Genomic DNA, 23,857 nt, shown 5'->3' on the forward strand with positions numbered 1-23,857 from the left:
CAAGTAGAGAAACTGATAGCGAACAGCATGGATCCTGATCAGACTGCGCGAATGCGCAGCCTGGATCCATGCTGGTCGCAAACCAGTTATGTTGGTTTTGTCATGACGCGGCTCATATGTACTTTATGTATTTCTGATGTATGTGTTTACTGTTTACATCTCAGTAGTTGATTTTGAAAAAGTTGTTGATTCTTAAGTCTGTGTTCATTGTAGTAAATAATAGACTAGTCTGAAGGAAAAAAGAATTCTACAGTCTTTTCAGTGGCAGAAAGTCCTTTATTGTTTAAAACCAGTTTCATCAACTTTAAGTTATAGATACTGGAAATTAAAATAAAAAAACTGAACTGTGATGTTACACATATTTACAGCATTCTTCAACAAGAGAGGCAATGTAGTGACACAGTTAAAGTCTTTACAGGCAGAAACTGAATTGATCACAAAAATATTTGAAGATCCAGAAGTGATGAGACAAATGCAGAGTTCAAGGTAAACTCAATTATTTAGTTATGTGAAGTCTATATCCATACCTATTAAATATTAGCAATTCTGCTGGAACCCAAAGTGATAAACACATGGATGCAAGTTTTCAGGCACATGCCTGAAGCTCAGGTTTTTTGTGACAAATTTCATCATGTTTTACTATTAGATTATGTAGGAAAATGATTATGAATAAAGGTTTTCAGGTTTTTTCCAAATTTTCAACTTGCACCCATGTAAACATAGAGCCATGTCAACCCACAAATTCAGACCAGGCTATATACTTTACAAGTCTGTTCCAGAAATTCAGCAGGTTAAGGGCATATTAGAAATTTTCATGTAATAATCATTTTCCCATGTTAGAGGACTGTTGTATCTTAACTTGTAAGAAATAAAGAAAAAATACATTTAGTGGTATTGTTTCAAGTCACAGTGGTTGTATGTTTTAATAATTATGTAACGGTATTTTAAATATTGAAAATGATTTTTTTTGATATTATATAATCAACATGTATTACTCAATTTACTAATCTTTATTTTAGAGATGGAAGGCAGTTATTTGATTATTTATTCAAAGAACATGGGGTATGTGTCATAGCTGATTTAAGCAATTATTTTGCGTTATCAAGTTTATTTAGTTTTCTTAACATGTTGAATGAAATCCAGTTTTTTACTTAGCTAGTTTAGACTGGATTTTTTTAACTTCGTAATTTTTAAGAGTGTATGTTCATAATGTACAGTTCAGTAACTATGGTATAATTTTTCACTAGATCTGAAAAATCAAAGTTAGTGTACAAAGGAAATCAGACATGCACAGGGTTCGTACAGTCTTAAAAAGTGCTTAAATTTGAGTCTCTTTCTTAAAAAGTGCTTAAAAATGTAAAAAAGTGCTTAAAAGTCCTTGAATTTGATTACTCTTTTGAAAAGTGCTTAAAAAGTGCTTAAATTTGCTAAAAATGTGCTTGAAAATATTTGAATCACAGAATGACATAGTTTTGATAAAAATCAACAGTTAACAAAATAAAAAAAGATCCAATTTAGTATCAAAATCAATGAAATGTTTACTCAAGGTAACAGTAAGTGGACAAATTGCAGTTGTTTTGAACTAATCTGTATTTGATGCACCCTTTGTTGTTCTTGTATAATGTCAGAAAATGTGTATTCAACAAAAAATGGTGAACAAACTATCCATCATAGGTTGAAGATTGTGTCGGTATATGTGCAACAAATGTGCTTGAAAAATGGAAAAACGTGCTTAAATAGTGCTTAAAAAGTCCTTGAATTTTGGCATTGGATGTCTGTATGAACCCTGATGCATATTTAAAATGTAAGCCTTGTTTATAGTTTATATTACTCGTATACAGTATTGGCAATAATAAGCTGTGAGACCATGCATTTACAAAATAATTTGCGGCTGTAAAGTTGATGTTAGCCATGGTCCCAGCATACCGTAAACTTTGCAGGTTTTGCCTAGCTAGTACTGTAGTTTTAATTTGTTGCCTATTCATGATAAATGATAAAGTTTTATTATGCATGTTGAATGGTTTTTTTTGTAAGGTTTGTGTATTTATATTACAGTTTAAAGCAGAAATGGTAGATACACTGTACAACTATGCCAAGTTTCAGTATGAATGTGGTAATTACTCTGCTGCAGCTGAATATCTCTACTTTGTGAGAATTCTGGTGAGTTATTTACACACAATAATAGTCGTACAAAATGGAAAATGTGGCCTTTAATTACATATGTCCTCTTAAAAAAGTCTATTTGCATATATGCTACAATGGGATATTTGATTTGTTTACCTTTGATGTCAAATTGTCTATAGTCAGTTGTTGTTGATTATCAATTTATGTAATAACTTTGTTTTGTAATTAAGAAATAATATATCCCAAACTGTGATTTTATTGCTCAATAAAATCACTGTTTGGAGTTCGAATGCGGGGAATTATATCACGAGGGCGTAGCCCGAGTGATATAATGATGCGCATCCGAACGACAAACAGTGATGTTATCAAGCAATAAAATCACCGATTTGGATATATTATTTCGATTCTAACACGACATCAACAAATAAATGCTGCCGTACATAATAATTAGCTAAACTGCGCCTGATTTGTTTCCGTACTTATTTTCAGCGCGTCACATTTTAGTGGTTACGTCACGTATAAAATGATTACGCCACATGTCTAAATATAGAACGTCAAACAGTGATTTTATAGTATAATAACACACACTTTCGGTTCCTCTATGTTCAATAGGGAAAAATGCGGGTCGTGTTAGAATAGATCATTTAACATGTGTTTCTAACCATGTTAATCAGTTCCAACTGTCATGATAAGATCCTTCTTTCATGTTTCGTTGTTCAATGAGACTAAAATCTTTAAATTGTATAGACGTTATTCATAACAAGGATTCAGTGCAACATTAACACATGTTGACGATCTCAAATATTAACATATTGTCATTGTACAGCTGAACCCTTTACCTGCTATATTTGTGTAATTGATTTGATTTGAGCTACTAATAGTTAGAAGCCTTGTCAGACTTCATGGATGTGTAGGCTGGCCTGGCTGTATACTGGTGGTAAAGGCTATCACTATCATATAACATGTGGAGAGTTAATATCATGTTAACAGTATGGATATTTATTTTTCAAAACTTTGAAAGACACAAAAATACGATACTCCCCTAAGATCGGATGATGTCTGTAACACAATAATTCTTAGTATCCATTTTCTCTGTTAAATTAGTTAATGTTTGTTTATTACTTTAAATTGTATCTAATTCCTTCCTTTTGTATTTTCAGTTACCACCTAATGATAGAAATTACCTTAATGCATTGTGGGGTAAGTTGGCATCTGAGATTCTAATGCAGAACTGGGACACTGCTCTGGAAGATCTGAATAGGCTTAAAGAAGTAATAGAAGCAAATGTAAGTTGTCCCATATATCAAGTAGGATACTTAGCCTCCTGGTTGAGGTTAGAGTCATGATTCTATCAGTACTCTGGCGTGGTAGCCCGGAGAGCTTGTTTACGTGAGGAAGTAGTCTAGTACTGTTAACTCTCGACATGTTAGAACTACCGCCTATTGACTGATACTGTGGAAAAGGCGAAATTAAACAACAAGAAGAACTGTTATTATGGTATACTAATTAGCTTTTGGATAATTTTGATAGACATATATTTAATTGTTTACAATGTTATATGTTTAAACAGAACTTGTTTTTTGTTGTTGCATTGAGATGATTTGTACTTATTATTGCATGATTGTTCTTGATCGATTAGTAGACAAAATATTAAATAAGTTATGAAAGAGTATATACCTTTCAGACATTTGGAAGTGCTCTTTTATCACTGCAACAGCGCACTTGGCTTATCCACTGGAGCTTGTTTGTATTTTTCAACCATCCGAAAGGTCGTGACCTGATCATTGACATGTTCCTGTACTCTCAGCTCTATTTGAATGCCATACAGACAATGTGCCCCCACATACTGAGATATTTGACAACAGCTGTTATAACTAACAAGACTAGACGTAGAACTGTCCTTAAAGATCTTGTTAAAGTTATTCAACAGGTTTGTTCTGTTCATGTAATATAATCAATATAATGTATTTGACCTGGATTAGTATTTGACTTGAGTGCATTTAATTTTTTGCTAGGTGGTAATATGTATGAGATGGCCTTTAGTTCATTATTTTAGGCTTAAGCTGGTAGTTTGGTAATGTTTTGTTTTTAAAAATAAATCTGTAATAAATAACTCATTACCTTTAGCTGCAATGTAAAAGTTAAATGTCAGGTCCTAGAAGAGGGGAAAATGTTCCCATATTTTGTGACCAAAATTACGATAAAGAAAATAAGAAAAAAATCTGATTTTGTTTTACAGGAGTCCTACACCTACAAAGATCCTATAACTGAGTTTGTAGAATGTTTGTATGTCCACTTTGATTTTGACGGGGCTCAGAAGAAACTTAGGGAATGTGAATCAGTAAGTTATGTATCATCAAATATCAATAATGTTTGTTGATTCTCAAAATTTCATGTTTTACCTATGTAATGGTTTAGTTCTTGAGATGCAATTATTGAAAGAAAATTTTAGTTTATATTCTTAAGTCATGAAATTTTATATAAATTTGTCATAAATTATTATTATGCCCCCATTTCGAAGAAAAGGGGGTATATTGCTTTGCACTTGTCGGTCCGTCGGTCCGTAGACCAAATGGTTTCCGATCAATAACTAAAGAACCTTCAGGCCTAGGAACTTCAAACTTGGTATGGTGATTGGTCATGACCAGTAGATGACCCCTATTGATTTTGGGGTCAAGGGGTCAAAGGTCAAGGTCACATTGACCTTGAAAGCAAAAACGGTTTCCGATCAATAACTAAAGAACCTTAAGGCCTAGGAACTTCAAACTTGGTGTGGTGATTGGTCATGACCAGTAGATGACCCCTATTGATTTTGGGGTCAAGGGGTCAAAGGTCAAGGTCACATTGACCTTGAAAGCAAAAACGGTTTCCGATCAATAACTAAAGAACCTTAAGGCCTAGGAACTTCAAACTTGGTGTGGTGATTGGTCATGATCAGTAGATGACCCCTATTGATTTTGGGGTCAAGGGGTCAAAGGTCAGGTCACATTGACCTTGTAAGCAAAAACGGTTTCGATCAATAACTAAAGAACCTTAAGGCCTAGGAACTTCAAACTTGGTATGGTGATTGGTCATGATCAGTAGATGACCCCTATTGATTTTGGGGTCAAGGGGTCAAAGGTCAAGGTCACATTGACCTTGAAAGCAAAAACGGTTTCCGATCAATAACTAAAGAACCTTAAGGCCTAGGAACTTCAAACTTGGTATGGTGATTGGTCATTATCAGTAGATGACCCCTATTGATTTTGGGGTCAAGGGGTCAAAGGACAAGGTCACATTGACCTTGTAGGTAAAAACGGTTTCCAATCAATAACTAAAGAACCTTAAGACCTAGGAACTTCAAACTTGGTATGGTGATTGGTTATGACCAATCAGATGACCGCTATTGATTTTGGGGTCAAGGGGTCAAAGGTCAAGGTCACATTGACCTATTAGGTAAAAACGGTTTCCGATCAATAACTAAAGAACCCTTAGGCCTAGGGACTTCAAACTTGGTATGGTGATTGGTCATGACCAGCAGATGACCTATTGATTTTGGGGTCAAGGGGTCAAAGGTCAAGGTCACATTGACCTTGTAGGTAAAAACGGTTTCCGATCAATTAACTAAAAACGCTTAGGCCTAGGAACTTCAACCTTTGTTTGATGATTGGTCATGACCAGCAGATGACCCCTATTGAGTTTTAGGTGAAGGGGTCAAAGGTCAAGGTCACATTGACCTTTTAAGTAAAAACGGTTTCTGATCAATAACTCAAGAACACTTAGGCCTAGGAACTTCAAACTTGGTATGGTGATTTGTCATGACCAGCAGATTACTCCTATTGATTTTGGGATTAAGGGGTCAAAGGTCAAGGTCACAATGACCTTGTAAGTAAAAACGGTTTCTGATCAATAACTAAAGAACGCTTCGGGCTAGGAACTTCAAACTTGGCATGGTGATTGGTCATGACCAGCAGATGACCCTATTGATTTTGGGGTCAAAGGTCAAGGTCACATTGACCTTGTATGTTTAAAACGGTTTCCGATCAATAATAAGAGAACCCTTAGGCCTAGGAACTTCAACCTAGGCATGGTGATTGGTCATGACCAGCAGATGACCCCTATTGATTTTGGGGTCAAGGGGTCAAAGGTCAAGGTCACATTGACCTTGTAGGTAAAAACGGTTTCTGATCAATTTACTAAAAACGCCTTGGCCTAGGAACTTCAAACTTTGTATGATGATTGGTCATGACCAGCAGATGACCCCTATTGAGTTTTGGGTCAAGAGGTCAAAGGTCAAGGTCATGACCAGTAGATACTTTATAACCCTTATTAATTGTTTGATCACTGGGTCAGAAGTCATGCATAATAACCTTATCACATGACTAATTGGCTGCTGATAGGGGGCATACATGTTTTACAAACATATCTTGTTATTATTACGATATTGTTCAGTATATAGTATATGAATTAATTCTCATGATAAAATATATGGAAGACTATTTTTGTGTGACTTAAACTGACTTACAATAGAACTGAATATTGTTTCCAGGTCTTGATGAATGATTTCTTCTTGGTGGCATGTTTAGAAGACTTTATAGAGAATGCCAGATTGTTGATATTTGAGACATTTTGTAGAATACATGAGTGTATTAGCATAAGGTAAGCTGTTTCAGTGTTTTTTTTCCCCACTTTTTGGGGAAGGGGGTTGGTGCCCTTTGGAGGGGGAAAAATGCAATAGGAGGGGGAATTTTATTTGTTTATTTACATGTATTTTATATTGTTTTCTTTCCAGTAGAAAAGGGGAGGAACTCTTGCAACACAAGTTTAAAATACGTCGCTTTTTCTTAATATGCGGATCTAAAATGTCGATGCGTCGCATGTTAAACTTGTTTGGACGCCGGGAGAAGCTCCCCTTACCTACCTGAGAACGATTTGTAAACAACCTTGCTTAACAGTTAGTGTTACAGGCATTAAATAAAACATTTTTCTGCAGTTAGTTGCAAAAAAAAGATGATATCCATTGCAGGCAAATTCAAGCTGCTATATAGGGGAAATTTCAGCTTTGAGAGGGGAAAAAAACATACTAATTTGAGGGGTGAATGGGGCTGAATTTCGCTGAATATTTTGGTGAAAAAAACCCACTCTGTTTATCCCTTTAGTCTGCGGGGGGGGGGGGGGGGGGGACACCTCAATTTAAAGTTATACCTCATTTGTCTAATTTGTATTTTGAACATTGGAATATAAATGCTTATTTTATTGGGTATATGTCAAACCTTTGACTCTTGACATTATTTTGTTGATGGTAAATGATGTATTTCTTTGATATAATGCAGCATGTTGGCAAGTAAATTAAACATGACACCTGAGGATGCTGAGAGATGGATTGTCAACTTGATACGAAATGCTCGCCTAGACGCCAAAATAGACTCCAAACTGGTATATATATTATTACACACTTAATAAACTTGATACGAAATGCTCGCCTAGACGCCAAAATAGACTCCAAACTGGTATATCTATTATTGCACACTTAATAAACTTGATACGAAATGCTCGCCTAGACGCCAAAATAGACTCCAAACTGGTATATCTATTATTACACACTTAATAATTTGATACGAAATGCTCGCCTAGACGCCAAAATAGACTCCAAACTGGTATATTTATTATACCCCCAAAAACGAAGTTTGGGGGGGTATATAGGAGTCACCCGGTGGTCGGTTGGTCGGTCGGGCGGTCGGTCGGTCCAGACGTCCGTTGCATTTTCCTTGTCCGGACCATAACTTGAAGACTAATGGTTGGAATTCAATATAACTACATACAATGGTCAAGCACATTGAGAGGAAGTGCAGTGCACAAGAACCATAACTCTATCTTGACTAATTACAGAGTTATTGCCCTTTGTTACTTTTCCTTGTCCGGGGCATAACTTGAAAACTACTGGTTGGAATTCAAAACAACTTCATACAATTGTCAAACACAATAAGGGGAAGTGCAGTGCACAAGAACCATAACTCTATCTAAAGTAATTACAGAGTTATGCCCTTTGTTATTTTTCCACTGCTTTCTTTTGTCCGGACCATAACTTGAAGACTAATGGTTGGAATTCAATATAACTACATACAATGGTCAAGCACATTGAGAGGAAGTGCAGTGCACAAGAACTATAACTCTATCTTGACTAATTACAGAGTTACTGCCCTTTGTTACTTTTCCTTGTCCGGGGCATAACTTGAAAACTACTGGTTGGAATTCAAAACAACTTCATACAATTGTCAAACACAATAAGGGGAAGTGCAGTGCACAAGAACCATAACTCTATCTAAAGTGATTACAGAGTTATTGCCCTTTGTTACTTTTCCATTGCTTTCTTTTGTCCGGACCATAACTTGAAGACTAATGGTTGGAATTCAATATAACTACATACAATGGTCAAGCACATTGAGAGGAAGTGCAGTGCACAAGAACCATAACTCTATCTTGACTAATTACAGAGTTATTGCCCTTTGTTACTTTTCCTTGTTCGGGGCATAACTTGAAAATTACTAGTTGGAATTCAAAACAACTTCATACAATTGTCAAACACAGTAAGGGGAAGTGCAGTGCACAAGAACCATAACTCTATCTAAAGTAATTACAGAGTTATTGCCCTTTGTTACTTTTCCATTGCTTTCTTTTGTCCGGAGTATAACTTGAAGACTAATTGTTGGAATTCATTATAACTTCATACAATGGTCAAGCACATTAAGAGGAAGTGCAGTGCACAAGAACCATAACTCCATCTTGACTAATTACAGAGTTATTGCCCTTTGTTACTTTTCCATTGCTTTTTTTTCTGGAGCATAACTTGAAGACTAATGGTTGGAATTCAATATAACTTCATACAATGGTCAAGCACATTGAGAGGAAGTGCAGTGCACAAGAACCATAACTCCATCTTGACAAATTACAGAGTTATTGCCCTTTGTTACTTTTCCTTGTCCAGAGCATAACTTGAAAACTACTGTTTGGAATTCAATACAACTTCATACAGTTGTCAAGGACATTAAAAGGAAGTGCAGTGCATAAGAGCCATAACTCCATTTTGACAAAATACAGAGTTACTGCCCTTTGATACTTTTCCTTGCCTGGAGCATAACTTAAAACGTACTGGTTGAAATTCAAAACAACTTCATACAATGGTCAAGCACAAAAAGAGGAAGTGCAGTGCACAAGAACTATAACTCCATCTTCAGTATTTATAGAGTTATTGCCCTTTGTTCCTTTTCTTTGTCTTTCTGGACTTACTACAGAGTAATTCAATAAAACTTCATCAATGGCCAACCATATTGAAAGGAAATGCAATATACAAGAACCACAACTATCTTTAATTGCCCACAACCATAACTCTATATTTCAATTCTTTTACAAGATATTCTGTTACTAGTAACATCCTCATTTCCGAAGCAGTCTTGTGGGGGTATTAATCACATTTAGTGATAGTTCTAGTTATTACACACTTAATAACTTGATACCAAATGCTCGCATAGACGCCAAAATAGACTCCAAACTGGTATATCTATTATTGCACACTTAATAATAAAACTTGATAATTATACCCAAAAGTAAGTAATGGATTATTCAAAACACCTCATTAAATCATATAACAGTATAGTTGCTGCTGTAAAAGTTTGAATAGTTTTTTCTGGCACTTAATTAATGTTACATTTTATATAATTTTCATGTTTCATATTGATAAGATGTTTAGTGTTTGTTGTAGGAATTGTTGAGGATTTAATCTTCATTTGGTTGGTGTAAAGATAAATTTAAAATCTTTAAATCCAAGAATTTAATTGCTACTTAAATTATGTATAACATAAACAATACTTTAATTTCATGACATGGAATATGATAAGGTGGTCAGTAAAGGTAATGTTTTATGATAGTTGTAACATTTACACAAGTATTTATTGTTATGTTTTCAGGGTCATGTTGTCATGGGAACGCAGGCTGTATCACCATACCAGCAGGTTATAGAGAAAACTAAAAACTTGGCATTTAGATCCCAGGTTTTAGCCATGAATATTGAGAAGAAATTAAATGCTAAAAATACTGAGGTATTTATCTATATATCTTGAGTCTGCATTAGACATAAGGGCGAGTCATGTAAAGGGTTTACTGTAAGAACACTGACAGCAAAAATGACTTGTTTAAAGTGCTTTGCTAGCTTGCATGTTCATATTGACCATGCTTACCTGTTCTATATGTTATACTCAAATTCTAAAATAAAAAGAAATAAAATTCTGTTACACAAATACAACTAGGTAAAGCTTACGATGAAGGGTTTGATTTTTATTTTCATGAATAGAATGGAAAAAAAACTTGAATAAATGTGATATTGGGATCATATCCTATGTAGGTAGGTGGGTAGGTGTGTGTGGTGTGTGTGTGTATGTATGTATGTATTCTAGGTTTAATGAGGGTGCTCTAGGTTTAATGAGGGTGCTCTAGGTTTAATGAGGGTGCTCTAGGTTTAATGAGGGTGCATCCGCCCTTTAAGGCACTGAGAGTACTGACCCAGACATGTCACCATTCATGTCCTTAGAGGAATCATATCCAGTATACTGGGACATGATATAATGGGACAAGCAATTTCATTATCATTTCGTTCATTAAGGGACATACACACGCTGCCATCTTGTCAGATTGTTTGTTGTGAATAGGCATCTTTTTTGTCTATAGTAAACAGTGTGAAAAAAGAAATTAATTAAATGGCATAAGATTTTAACTGTATTTTCATAAGTTTTGTATCCTAATTGTCTTAACATGATCCTACTAAACTTGTATCTATGTAATTTTTCATGAAAACTGCATTAACATATGATTTTAACACTACACTTATCAATAGGTCAATTAGTCACCAACATGAGACCATTTGTTGATAGTTACTAGTCCTGTTTTATTATGTCCCAGAGTATGAGCTGAAGTATAGTGAGCAATTAAGGAACTGATTTATGTTTGATCAAACAGACTGTTATAGAATATCTCAAACTTATATATTATAAATAATTTTGATCATTTAGTTGACATATAACTATAAATAATAGATTATTTTACTAACATTTGACATGTAGTTGTAATTCATACAATGTTTATAATTACAGGTTCCACAGTGGGGGGCACAGGAGTAGTTGTTATAGAAACCAGCTTCAATTTGTTTGTAAAGTGGAATAAACCCCATCTTCTGTGGCCATCTTAAGTGCTGAATATTTTTTGAATAGTTAAAAACACAAACAACTGTTGGTATGCAAAAACAGAGAATTTACTGTGAAAACTGTTTTACAACATTACATTGTGGAATCGATTTTAGAACTATTTATTTATTAAGGATATTCTTTTTTGTCCAAAATAAACAACATAAAAAAGTGGAAATAAATTTTAAATACAAGACAATGTGTGTAGTTATGCTGTTATTGTTTTCAAACATCGAAGAATATGTAAAATGTGTACTGCAAATATTTGCGCACATTATATTTAATCAATAAATTATATGCATTCATTTCTTATTGGAAAATTTGACTTAGAATTTATAGAAAATAAATAACTAATTACCTCCCTTTATTTACATGAAATGTTAAATTCGGTAATATCTTCATAAATAATGCTTATTTGAACTTACAATATTGACTAATCTTAATTTGAGCAGCATCATATTTACGAAATAAAACCATGAAAAAAATGTGTTACAGGATCTTTAAAAGTTGTGAGCATACTGTAATGATGTGGTCAGTCTGTATGTACATCCTGTTTATCATAGTCCAATTAATAATTTGAGAAGTTTATGTAACGTGTTAGGGACGTCACATGCCCATGTCCCCTATTCTTTACGAGGTTACAGTGACACAGTAAAATCTTTGTCCAAGAGATGAATCCGAGTTTGCAGATGACAACCTATTTCTCTTTAGTTTGAGGTCATTGGGTCAAGTTCACAGTGACACTTAATATGAAATAATTGTCAAATCATTGTCGTGAGTTTGCGAAGTTTATTAGTTGCATTAGTAATACTTATTAAAACATGTAAGCTTAGAATGTAAATATGCTGCTGTGATGAAATATACGTTACAGACAAACGAGGGCATCATTGTCGTATGGACACATTTGTAGTTGTCATAACTTTACAACTGATAAATACACAGATTTGTACGCATACCCCCATTAATAGGACTAGAAAACCTTGGGATCATTAGTGGTCTGAAAAACCAGCTATTTAATGTAATTACAAATTAGTTTGGCGATTGTAGAAGAGTGTATGTGCCAACATACATAATTATGTGTCCCAAAATTTTTGGGAGAAATATTGTTTTTGCCTTTGCCGTCTGTCTGTCCATCTGTCGACTTGTCCGTCCGCATTAAGCTTGTCCGTCCTTCACAGGTCAAACTACTGGCAGGATTTTGACCAAACTTCACAGGAGTGATCAGTACCACATCACCGGCATGTTCCCCTTCGCTGCACAAAATGGCCACCAGGGCTTAAAATAGAAAAATCTTGTCCGCCCTTCACAGGTCAAACTACTGGTGGGATTTTAACCAAACTTTACAGGAGTGAGCAGTACCATCCCTAGTTGCGCACATCTTCGGCACTTTTCGCTTCGCTGCACAAAATGGCCGCCAGAGCTAAAAGAAGAAAAGTCTTGGCCGCCCTTCACATGTCAAACTACTGGTGAGATTTTAACCAAACTTACAGTATTGATCAGTATCATCCCTAGTTGTGCACATTACCGGCACTTTCTGATTCGCTGCACAAAATGGCCACCAGAGCTAAAAATAGAAAAATCTTGTCTCCTTCACAGGTCAAACTATTGGCAGGGTTTCAACCAAACTTTACAGGACTGATCAGTGCCATTCCTAGTTGTGCATATCACCGGCACATTGTGCTTCGCTGCACAAAATTGCCGCCAGAGCTAAAAATAAATAATTCTTGTCCGGCCTTCACAGGTCAAACGACTGGTGGGATTTCAACCAAACTTTACAGGAGTGATTAGTACCATCCCTAGTTGTGCACATCATTGTCATGTTACACTTCGCTGCACAAATTGGCCGCCAGAGCTAAAAATAGAAAAATCTTGTCTGGCCTTCACAGGCCAAACTACTGGTGGGATTTCATCCAAACTTTACAGGAGTGATCAGTACAATCCCTAGTTGTGCACATCACCAGTATGTTCCTGTTTGCTGCACAAAATGGCCATCAGAGCTATAAATAGAAAAATCTTGTCTGGCTTTCACAGGTCAGGCTACTGGTGGGATTTCAATGAACCTTCACATGAGTGACCATGCATAGTTTTGGGAGACATATGTTTTTGTGACAAAAACCCTTCTAGTTACTATTCATGTTTGGACAATCCTTATTCTTTACTGTCCTCCAAAAGTAAAAACAGCTGCCCAGATGGGTAACAAGTGCGTGATTTAAGGTTCATGTAGGGGTTTGTTACTACTATATATATTTTGACCGTCTGCGGTTGATGATGTATGAGTTTGTAAGTTTTGTCTTGGTTTACAGCCTATCAGTCATATAACGGAAAGATGATATACATTTATATAGCTGTTTTTGATCAAGTTAAAATATGGGTCGTCTCGGGTCAAAAACTAGGTCATATTAGCTAAAAATGGAAAAATCTTTTAAACATTAATGGCTACTGTTTTTATCCAAATATCCTGGAAATTGGTCTGAAAGTTTGTTTTGATGATTTCTATGTCAAATTCGAATATGGGTCACCTGGGGGTCAAAAACTAGGTCACACTGCCTTAAAATGGAAAACCCTTGTAAATACTCTAATGGTCATCAATCTTTGTCAGGGTGCTTTGTTTAGTTAATTGCTTGGAGGATTTCGAACATGGGCCATCTCTAGAGGTCACATTTTAAGCTTGTCTATATAAAGTATATGGAGAGCTGTCCACTCGGTCCAGATTTCAGATTAAACTTTTGGTGCAGTTAAATATTTTTCACCATAACTTTTTCATTTCCTAAGGTATCAACTTCAAACTTCAAATATATGTTCCTTATCATCAACCACATCTTATGTGACAAGGTTCATAACTCTAGCACCAATATTTACAGATTTATCTCCCATTGAACTTAGAATTTTCTTTAAGGTATGATCCACCTGATGCATTACCTCCACTTTGAAGAGTATTCAAATAGGCTAGAACTACTGTCAACTGCATTATAACAGAGGGGCATGGGTTCAATCCCCAGAAGCGGCAACTTTTTTTTCTTTCTTTTTTTTCTTTGAACATTATTTGTGTCTCTCATATCACTCTTGAGAAGAAAAAAGTGTTTCATTTTAATTATGGAATTATTATTGGTATTTATTGGCTAAATTGTGCAAATTTTTTTTATCAAATATGGTACCTGATATTTTCAAAGTCTAATAAAATAAAAAACTAGACGGTAAAAGTATTTCATATTTGACAAGCGCAACCAATATACTTTTAAGAAAATTGATGCAAACTTTGAAAACAGCCCCTGATTTGAGTAAATTTTAGTGATATTTTGAATAAGGCCCTCCAAGTAGAAAAACGTCCAAAATGGGTGGGGTAGGGTAACATTTATATACATATTTCAAACATTTTGAGTAGGAACAATAATTTTGCTGGGTCATTTGCTAGCTGAATGCTATTATTTGTTTCTCAAAAATGTTCTATCGGAAAACATTTTTTTCATAATGATTATAAAATAGAATAGAGTTAATCATTTCTGAAAAAGAGCCCTTCTAATAGCCAAGTTTTACTTAAGAAAAATCTCCATAACTCGTAAACCATACGGTAAACTTTGTTTAAATTTTGCATTCTTGTGTCTTTTAAGGTATATAACTAACCTATGTTGTCAATTTTATAGTTCCTTATAGTGCCCATTAGGGGGCTCATACCTTAAGAAAGATTTTTTTTACTGTTTCTTCTTTATTTCTTAAGGGATCAACTTCATACTTAAACTATATATTCCTTATCATTTATCACATTTTATGTGACAAGATCCATGCCTCTGGCACCAAGATTGCAAGAATTATCTCCCTATTTACTTAGGTTATTTACATAAATAATGTTATTTTTTACTATAACTTCTTTAGTTTCAAAGGCATCTACCTCAAACTTCAATATTTCTTATCATCAACCACATCTTATGTGACAAGGTTCACAACTCTTGAAGCAATATTTAAGATTTATCTTTCTTTGAACTTAGAATTTTCTTAAGATATATTATAACTTCTTTACTTTTTAATCAAGGCATCTACTTCAAACTACAAATATATATTTCTTATCATTACACATATGTTGTGTGACAAGGTCCATAACTCTAGCAAGACTATTTCCAGAATTATTCCCCCTTGAACTTGGAATTTATGTTAACAACTATAACTTCCTGTCATAAGAAGAAATATATTATTTAATATCGTAATTGATTTTTCTTTCTTATCTTTTTCTTCCTTACTGCGTCCAGTATTTAATTAGTCGAGCTTCACTGTCTCCTGTGACAGCTCTTGTTGACTCCTTTGTCATCAAACTTGGTCAGGATGCTTGTCTAACACATTGCTAGGATGAGATTGATGGGTCAGGGGAGCGATCTAGGGCCATCTTGATCCTCTTGTTTCTTTTGTTTATAGATTGACTTAAAAAAATAGCGGCAGTTACAGTCATGGTGGCGTTGACATTGCCGTCCACAAACTTGTATCTTGATCATAACTTTTTAGGTTATTTGTGTTTTGTCTTCATACTTGGCCACTACAACCGTTGGGACAAGACCTTTCAGTAGACCAGACTAACCTTGACCTTCATCCATAAATGACCTTATCATATCATAGTATAATAACATTGAGTAGACCATTGTGTATCAATACTAGTATACATACATGTTTATTCACTTTAAAAAAAGGTACATGTAGTTAAACTCTCTATATGCCCATTTGCCCAATCATCGGTGTAAGTGCGAATCCCGCCAGGGAGTTTGGCTTCTTTCATGTGAGGAAGCTATCCAGCTAGCTTACGGAACGTCGGTGGTTCTACTCAGATACCCGCTTGATGCATAGAGGGGCACCTGGGGTCTTCCTATACCAATAAAACTTGAAAGTCGCTTTATGACCTATTCTGCGTTAGTGCAACGTAAAACCCAACGACGCCCCCCCCCCCCCCCCCAAAAAAAAAGAAGAAAAAAGAAACAAAATATACTCTTATAAGCAATAGCGGAATCCCATGTGAAGGTTTTCTCTATTTTTACCAGGATGACGTCAATGGACATGGAATTAAGTTCGCTTCATCAGAATATAATAAACTTGTTAAATATTGCTCTAGAATTATTCACAATACAAAGGATTTACAGCTGTCTGCAATATCAATATGAATGCTTCTCTGGTAACCAAAGAACACCATAAATAATGGCTCCTTTAATAAAAACATGACAATGAAAGCGGTATAATATTGTTGCAACGAGTAATAGTATTACATGAAACGAGTTAGTTACGGGGATATTACACTGGCTGGGGCGACATCTAGGTGTGTTTCTGCTAAAAAATGGCAAGGCCGATAGGCCGAGACAATTTTTTGCAATGACATGTTTTCTTTTTTTGTGATAGAAACAAATAAATAAGTAAATAAATCGTTAGCTACATTATAGTTATATATGATAAGGCAGTTTTTTTCAAGTTATGTTAGAGGCGGATGGTAAACTGTCAAGATTAAAGGGCTTTATTTTCAGTGGAAATAATTCATTCAGCAGATGTACCTTTTGATTAAATGAGAGTAAATTTCATTTCATTAATAATCTGTGTTTATATTTTTCATTGTATTTATATATTTATTTTATTGATTCCATTTTTTATTTTATTTTATTATTTTTTTTTGCTACTGGGAATGGTCGTTTCCACTGCCCCATTGGAGCCTCTATGAAAGATATATACAAGGTGCGAAAAAAACTCGACCGACATATAACAGTCGAGTTTTTTTCCTATATGAATCAATGAAAAGCCTGTACTGTTATACCCCCTCACCCCTCCCAGTCTGGATTTTCTGAATTTTTATTGTTTTTCTTCTAAACTCTGTTATATTCTTTTTATTTAATTTGCTTGCGATTTAGACGTGAACTCGCAAAGTTCGACATTATTGGGAGAGATAGATTATTTAACAGTGCTAGTAATTGTTTATTTATTATATTTGATTACCATATATTCATGTGTTACCTTCTTTGACGATATTTTTAAGATAAACAGTTTATTGCAGGTTAAGAAACAAAGGTTATGTATTATAAGAAAGGAATTTGCAGATTTCCTCTGGTTTAAGCTTAAATATTAGTACAAATGTCTTAGAGAAATACATCAATTTGTTGTTTTAAGTACATGAACTTGTCACTCATCCCTTATATATAAACACAGATGTTTCAGTGATAAATTAATATTAACCATGTTATCAACAAGCATCTATGTACATCGTTGAATACCCGCCACCGACTTCCACTTCATCAGCTTAACTTATATGATGAAAAGTACCGCAATACCTTGGGTTTTCGAAAAATGACATCGTCTTGATTTATACATTTACATCTTGTATGAGAGTTAGATAGTAGGCGATGTCTCTTGAGTCCCATATCTTTTCATTTCATTCCAGTGGTGGTCTAGTCTGATTTTGAAGGTATCAGTTGTTTGTGCTGAAACAACCCTTTCTGGCAGTTCGTTCCACGAGTTAACAATATTCTAAGGGATAAAAATGTTTTACGCAGTAAAAGTCCTTTGTTAAGTGTTGGTTTGTAAACTTTAAGATGATGTCTACTATTGGCTGATATGATTGACTTCTAGAAAATCTTTCTGAATTACTAGTAATTATATATTTTTCATTAAGAATTTTATGGGCTTCTATTAAAATTGTCTCACGCGTCTGTCTTTTAAGCTATACATATTTATTTTTTTAAACGGTTTTCGTAATTTAAGCTTGATAATCTAGGAACTAAACTTGTAGCATATTTCTGAACTCTTTCTAAACATTCAATATCTTTGACAATAAGGGTTCCATGACAGTACAGGATATTCCATTAAAGGTATAACAGATGTTGGATATACATGTATGACTTTAAAGCTATTAATGTCGATATGTTTAAAAACACGTCTCAGTAAGCCGAGCCTTTGAAAAGAATGTAACATGTCTTAATTATATAAGGCTGTCATAAATTGTGTGCAATACTGAATTCTAAAGGAAAAGTACGCCACTGTCAAAATTATACTAGACTCGTACATGCAGCGTACCGTCCAATAGAATCATACTCTTTATATATAACACGAATGTGTGATTTAATGTTTTCAGTGAACCAAATGCACGAAAAAAATCTATTAATTACGGGTTAATACTATTAATTTTGCGGTAACGTATAAACTGTTAACCGTTGTAAAGTTATTAGAGACACTGGGTTTGAATGAAATTTTATTTATGGATTGCTTCAATTCATCCGTTTGAACATAATAAAAGTGTTATAGAATATCCTATGAACTAAGAAATAGACGTACGGTATGATAAATGTACCGGCTTTACATACTGATACATAATTTTTGTTTAAATGATTGGCCAGTTTGTTTACAACAAACACAATAAGTTAAAAGTCTAAATTTTGTAAAAATATCAGTATTTGTTCAACTGGCGGGCTGACTGATTCATTCATTCATTCATTCATTCATTCAGTCAGTCAGTCAGTCAGTCAGTCAGTCATTAATTAATTATTTATTTATTTATTTATTTATTTATTTTTTACGACTCATCTGCAATATATTTGAAGCAAAAACAGATCAGGTGTAAAAATGAAATGATAATAAATTTGCTCCGGTAAATGTTCAAGGATTAGTTATTAGAGTGGTTAGTATTTTAAAAAAGAATATTTATACACAGAAAATATAACCGTGGAAGAATTACTACAAGAAAAATTCTTTCAAATAGTGACCGAAAAAGAATTCTGCTATAAATAAAATTCAAGGATCAATTTGAAATATCGGAGTCATAATAAGTAAAACAACCTACATAATTAAATATTGACAAGTATAATTTGATGATATAATCTAAATGTAAGAGTACGGTTTATTTAAAATTAAATAAAACAAAAAACAAGAAATACGTCACCGTATGATATTTATTGAATTTATATAAAGCTATATCTGATCATTCCGAAATGTTCACTGCATCATACAGATTATCATGTATAAACACATTCATTTTTATTCCTTTTTCTCCACTTTTGTCTCTACTAATTGTTTTATGATAGTTGTTTTCAAGGAACTGCAAATTGTCGTTCCTCCACTGCAAGTTCACTGATTGTTCACATTTGTTGCAGAAAATATGTAACAATAACATACCCGTGCATATATTATTCATTATATTACGATATAACACCATTCAACATTGATAAATATATCATTGTATTTTTACTTCCCAGTTTCTACAATGTCGTCCAGCTCGGGTTCAGAATCATCAACATCCGGAACAACCGACACTTCATTGCCACGCTTTAGCACGATATCAAAATGTGCGATTCTGAAACAAAATTGGCCTGTCTTGTCGGCACACATTTGCCTAGGCTCAACGATTAGATCTGACCTGTCAGACGAGCATTCAGTACAAGAATCATTTCGTCCTAAATTTGGATCACCTGCAAAATACATCTGCGTTACCAAAATGTTATATCCGGGCTTCTGAACACGAAAATGAATATGCGCGGGTCGAAAAAGTTCCTTTTTGGGATCAGTTGAGTAGGTACCAGGATGAAGCGTTAAAAAGGCGTAGTGACCACCTTTCTCTGCGTAAAAATATCCTCTACAATTCTCCTTGAATAAGTAGTGCCCATCATGGTCGGCTTGCCAAACCTCAATTCGTGTACCGCTAATTGGTTGACATGATTCGTCTAGTATTCGCCCTTCAACTAAAAGATGGCGTTCGTTTTTGAATGCTGGGTCTCTATCACATATCTGTCGTCTGTGAGGTGGTCGCGGAAAATAATAAGGACCTAAAACATCCGGCGTTGTTGCCTTGCAAGACTGAACTTGCTGCTCAACACAATACACATTCATTATTGAGATCAAAAATAAAAATGTTGCAATGCATTGTTTTTTTATGCTCCATTGCAAAAGGATACTTGAGATTCTATATTAATCAAAGTTTAATAAGATTTCTCAGCTTATGAAACTTTTTTAAGTCCTTGTTGTATTTTTTTTTAATTTTCAAATATCTCTGAATGTTCCAAGTTAGATGGGTTTTTTTGCACACACAATTTGAATATCACATTCGGAATGAAATTCCAGTTATTCCAAAAGGAGTAGGCAATTTATTCAATCTGTAAACACATCTGAAATTGGCATTCCCGCCTTAATCCCTTACAAGATCAGTCTGACGGAAAAATGTAAATAGGTTCTTGTCTTGAGGACAACGTCAAATGCTAAAAGTGATTGGCTTCGTATGTCCAATTCACTTCACAATTATTCACGACAGACAACTTTCTCGAGCATTTCAACATTAACAAATTATACGCACCGGAGATTTCCAGAAAATAAGATTCTTTAATTTCTGACATTTGACTTCATTCCATCTGGTATAAAATCCTGTTGTGAACTAATTATATAAAACATTAAATAGCGTTCCGGGAGTAATGAGGTTTTGTTTGGTCTAGGTATTATATGTCCGCTAGATTGTATGAGGATTTTTCTACGAGTGGTAATTACATATCATTTTACAGTAATTAGTTACCGTTGGTGCCTCCACGTGTTTGCTAATGAGGAAATGAGACATTATTGTAAACAACCGTCTCGTACTTTTTATCAATGCTCTAGTTTTGATGGCAAGTTTTTTTCGCGCGTGTGCTATACATTACTTCTTCCAGATTAAGTTCTTGTAAACAGCCTAAAGTATAGTAGCACGTACAGTTATCTAAACATAAATTGTTCTGACCGTTCATAATCTAAGTAATTTGGTATATGCGAAGTTAGAAAGAAAGAAAGAACAAATACTGTTAAAACAGGTAAACGCTGGTGCGGCATATTATATATGTACTCCGCTATATTGTAGTCAACTGTCTCCTTTGTTTGCTTATTTTGAATAAGCAAATAATTCAACATTAAATTATTAACGAACTTCACGATAATGTCACTGTGTCGATAATAAAAGGCTTGCAGTACAAATAGTGAAAATATTGTATTTTTACTTTTATCTTTTGCAAATGCCGATTCCAGTCCCAATATAATTGAATTTGCTTATTAGGCAACAGTAACAACATAAAACTGTTATTTGTTTTGCAGACAATATAGTTTAAATAAAGGTAGGAATTTTTTACCTACGACTCAAAATTACATATATCTTCTCCTCTTGAGAATAGAATATAATAACATGTGTATCTGTTGTTTTATTGTTCCGTTCCTCTGTTGGTAAATATTCACACTGTTCTGTAAAATGACATTTGTTTCATTTTGTAAATATTAACTTGCACGCTAATTACCGTGTGATAAACAACTTTTTCAATTTCTCTTTTTAATCAAATCAATCAGGGAAGCTTTATTCATGGGGGGCGAAAAATAGCCCTTTTTTTTCCAGGGGATGAATTGAGGTTTTTTCTTTGGTAATTTTGATTTAAAGTAAAAAAAGTTAAAAAAATTGGGTTAAGTAGGGGGAAAACTTAAAAAAAATGGCAATATTTTAAATTTTCGAAAAGGGGTTTTAAAGCCTTTTCCCAGGTTTTTTTGCAATTTTAAAAACCGCATTTGTAACCGGGACATTGATTCCACATTCGGTTTTCAATTTTATTTAAAATTTTTTGAAGAAAATTACCTTTTTAAATTGGGGAAAAAAAATAAATACAAAAACCATTTTTTTTTATCCTTGTTAGTTTTCCCAAAATTTTTTTTAAAATTTAATTTCCGGTGTTAAATATCCCCGGCCTTTGGCTTAAGAATCTTTCCCTTTAAATTTTCACTTTAAAAAATAGTTTTAATTTTAATTTGGTTTTTGGGGCAAAATTTTTCCCCAAAAAAAAGGAAATCAACAAAGGTAACTGAATTTTGAAAGTTTTAAAAAATATTTTTACGACAATACAAGTTTTTACATCTCTTAAGCAGTTTAACGTGGAGTTAAAAATTTAGCCGTTAAAAGTGAAATAATTAATATCTTTTGAATGTGAAGTCTATTAATATAAATAAATAATAAAGTCTAAATTTTAAGTTTTTGTCTCTTAAAATTAATATAATGCCAATTTGAATGGAAAAATGTATGACTTTTGATAAACATTTAATTACCTCTCACCAAAAAATTTAAACGAAACCTGTGTATATGTACAACCTGTAGTTTCTACTGGCATGACACCATATTCATTAAGAAAGCATGAAAACGCTCTTTATTTACCGCTCATTTACACACCCGACAGTCAATGTTCAAATGGTCATACCTGACTGATTAAAGCGGAAGTACAAACTTTGTAATACGTCAGTACAATTGGTATAATCTTCATATTCATAGTTAACTGGAGGCATGTAAACAGCAAAAATAAATGTGGGTTATAATTTCGATACCAGTTATACGGTCATGGTTCATGCCCGCAGTATGTTTATTGAGAAAGCTAATTATTTCTTACAAAGTATTACAACACCCCCTTTACCTCAACGAGTTTTGAACATATATACATCTGAACATATAATACAGGACAAGCAATGTGCATGCAAAGAATTCAAAACAAATCATTATGACATGTTCTGTTATGACAGCAATGTCTATATCATATTTGTCTAGTGAAACACTTAAGCTGCCTGCCGAAGACATAATACCTCTCGCATCCCAGGTAAACATATTACAGTTACATGTGTTTCGAAATAAAACGTCCATTTAGTCTAGAGTAAGCAGCATAGTACATGTATAGTAATAATGTAAATAAACTTAACAACAAGTACAAATGTTGCTGCAATGCAGCAATTGAGAAGCTCTGCGCCAAAAAAAATGCGCTCATTACAGATACCTTAGCAAATCATTCGCTACGCACAGGTCATGTTATATTCAGATTAAGTACTCTTGTACATTTTTCGGAATGTTTTGAAAATCATTTTTTGCATCATTATACTTATCGTATACATTTTTACTTGTCCATAAGAGAGGGGCCATTTAAAAATTTTAAAAAATGCTTTTACTGATGCCTGTCCTGGTGAGGGGGAAAGTACATAATTCCATTGAATACAAAACAAGACTGAAAAGACTTTTAAATGTAATGTGACATGACTGTATTTGGCAACATTGTTCTGTTTGTGTCACTACTTTTAAGTCAGTAACAATAAGATTGAAAAATATCAAAGAATTTACATACATTTTCTTTGTACCTATAATCATACCATCTTTTCTGCAAATGTCAACAACTAATCAAGGTAAGAAATAATAAAAATCCATATGTTAAGAAGCCAAAACACAAACGCTCTTCAAATGTCCTTTGCATGTTTCGGGCAAAATGGTATACTTATGATAAAAAACAAAAAAGCATCGATGCAAAGCATCAAAGGGCATACAAGCAAGAGATAGGGCAAATAACGATGAAGTAGTAGACATCTGATTTAGTCCAAGAAAAAGCATGATAATTAAATCAATTAAAATAAAATTATGCATCATAATTATATACTAGCAAGAGTCATAAAGCAAATTAAACACTTAAACCATAACAACTCAACTCGAAGAACTCCAACAAAAAATCAGCTTATAAAACAAAAGTTTGCGTTATGAGCAAAAGTGGGAC

The 23,857-nt window shown here is 34.0% G+C and overlaps 2 protein-coding genes across 2 annotated transcripts; one reads left to right on the forward strand and one right to left on the reverse strand.

Moving 5' to 3' along the window:
- Window positions 1-368: 368 nt before the first annotated feature.
- LOC132729935 (eukaryotic translation initiation factor 3 subunit E-A-like) lies at window positions 369-11,535 on the forward strand (the record flags this gene model as incomplete). Its single annotated transcript, XM_060715772.1, is given in 10 exon segments — window positions 369-486; window positions 1,020-1,062; window positions 2,056-2,160; window positions 3,285-3,410; window positions 3,809-4,054; window positions 4,364-4,465; window positions 6,653-6,762; window positions 7,437-7,539; window positions 10,068-10,199; window positions 11,247-11,535. Coding segments are annotated over 10 exon segments (1,112 nt in total), but the record flags the coding sequence as incomplete, so codon positions are not given.
- Window positions 11,536-19,065: 7,530 nt separating this feature from the next.
- On the reverse strand, window positions 19,066-20,982 carry LOC132729938 (catechol 1,2-dioxygenase-like). Its single transcript, XM_060715774.1, has one exon. It carries the CDS (start codon window positions 20,169-20,171, stop codon window positions 19,530-19,532), a length of 642 nt encoding a protein of 213 aa, XP_060571757.1. The 5' UTR covers window positions 20,172-20,982; the 3' UTR covers window positions 19,066-19,529.
- Window positions 20,983-23,857: the final 2,875 nt, after the last annotated feature.

This window comes from Ruditapes philippinarum, unplaced genomic scaffold, assembly GCF_026571515.1.
Source record: "Ruditapes philippinarum isolate M1 unplaced genomic scaffold, ASM2657151v2 ctg1791_1_1_1_1, whole genome shotgun sequence".
Lineage (NCBI taxonomy): Eukaryota > Metazoa > Mollusca > Bivalvia > Venerida > Veneridae > Ruditapes > Ruditapes philippinarum.

Excerpts from the sequence above, each read along its gene's own strand:
- LOC132729938 (XM_060715774.1), bottom strand. The coding sequence starts at position 20,171 with ATGAATGTGTATTGTGTTGAGCAGCAAGTTCAGTCTTGCAAGGCAACA.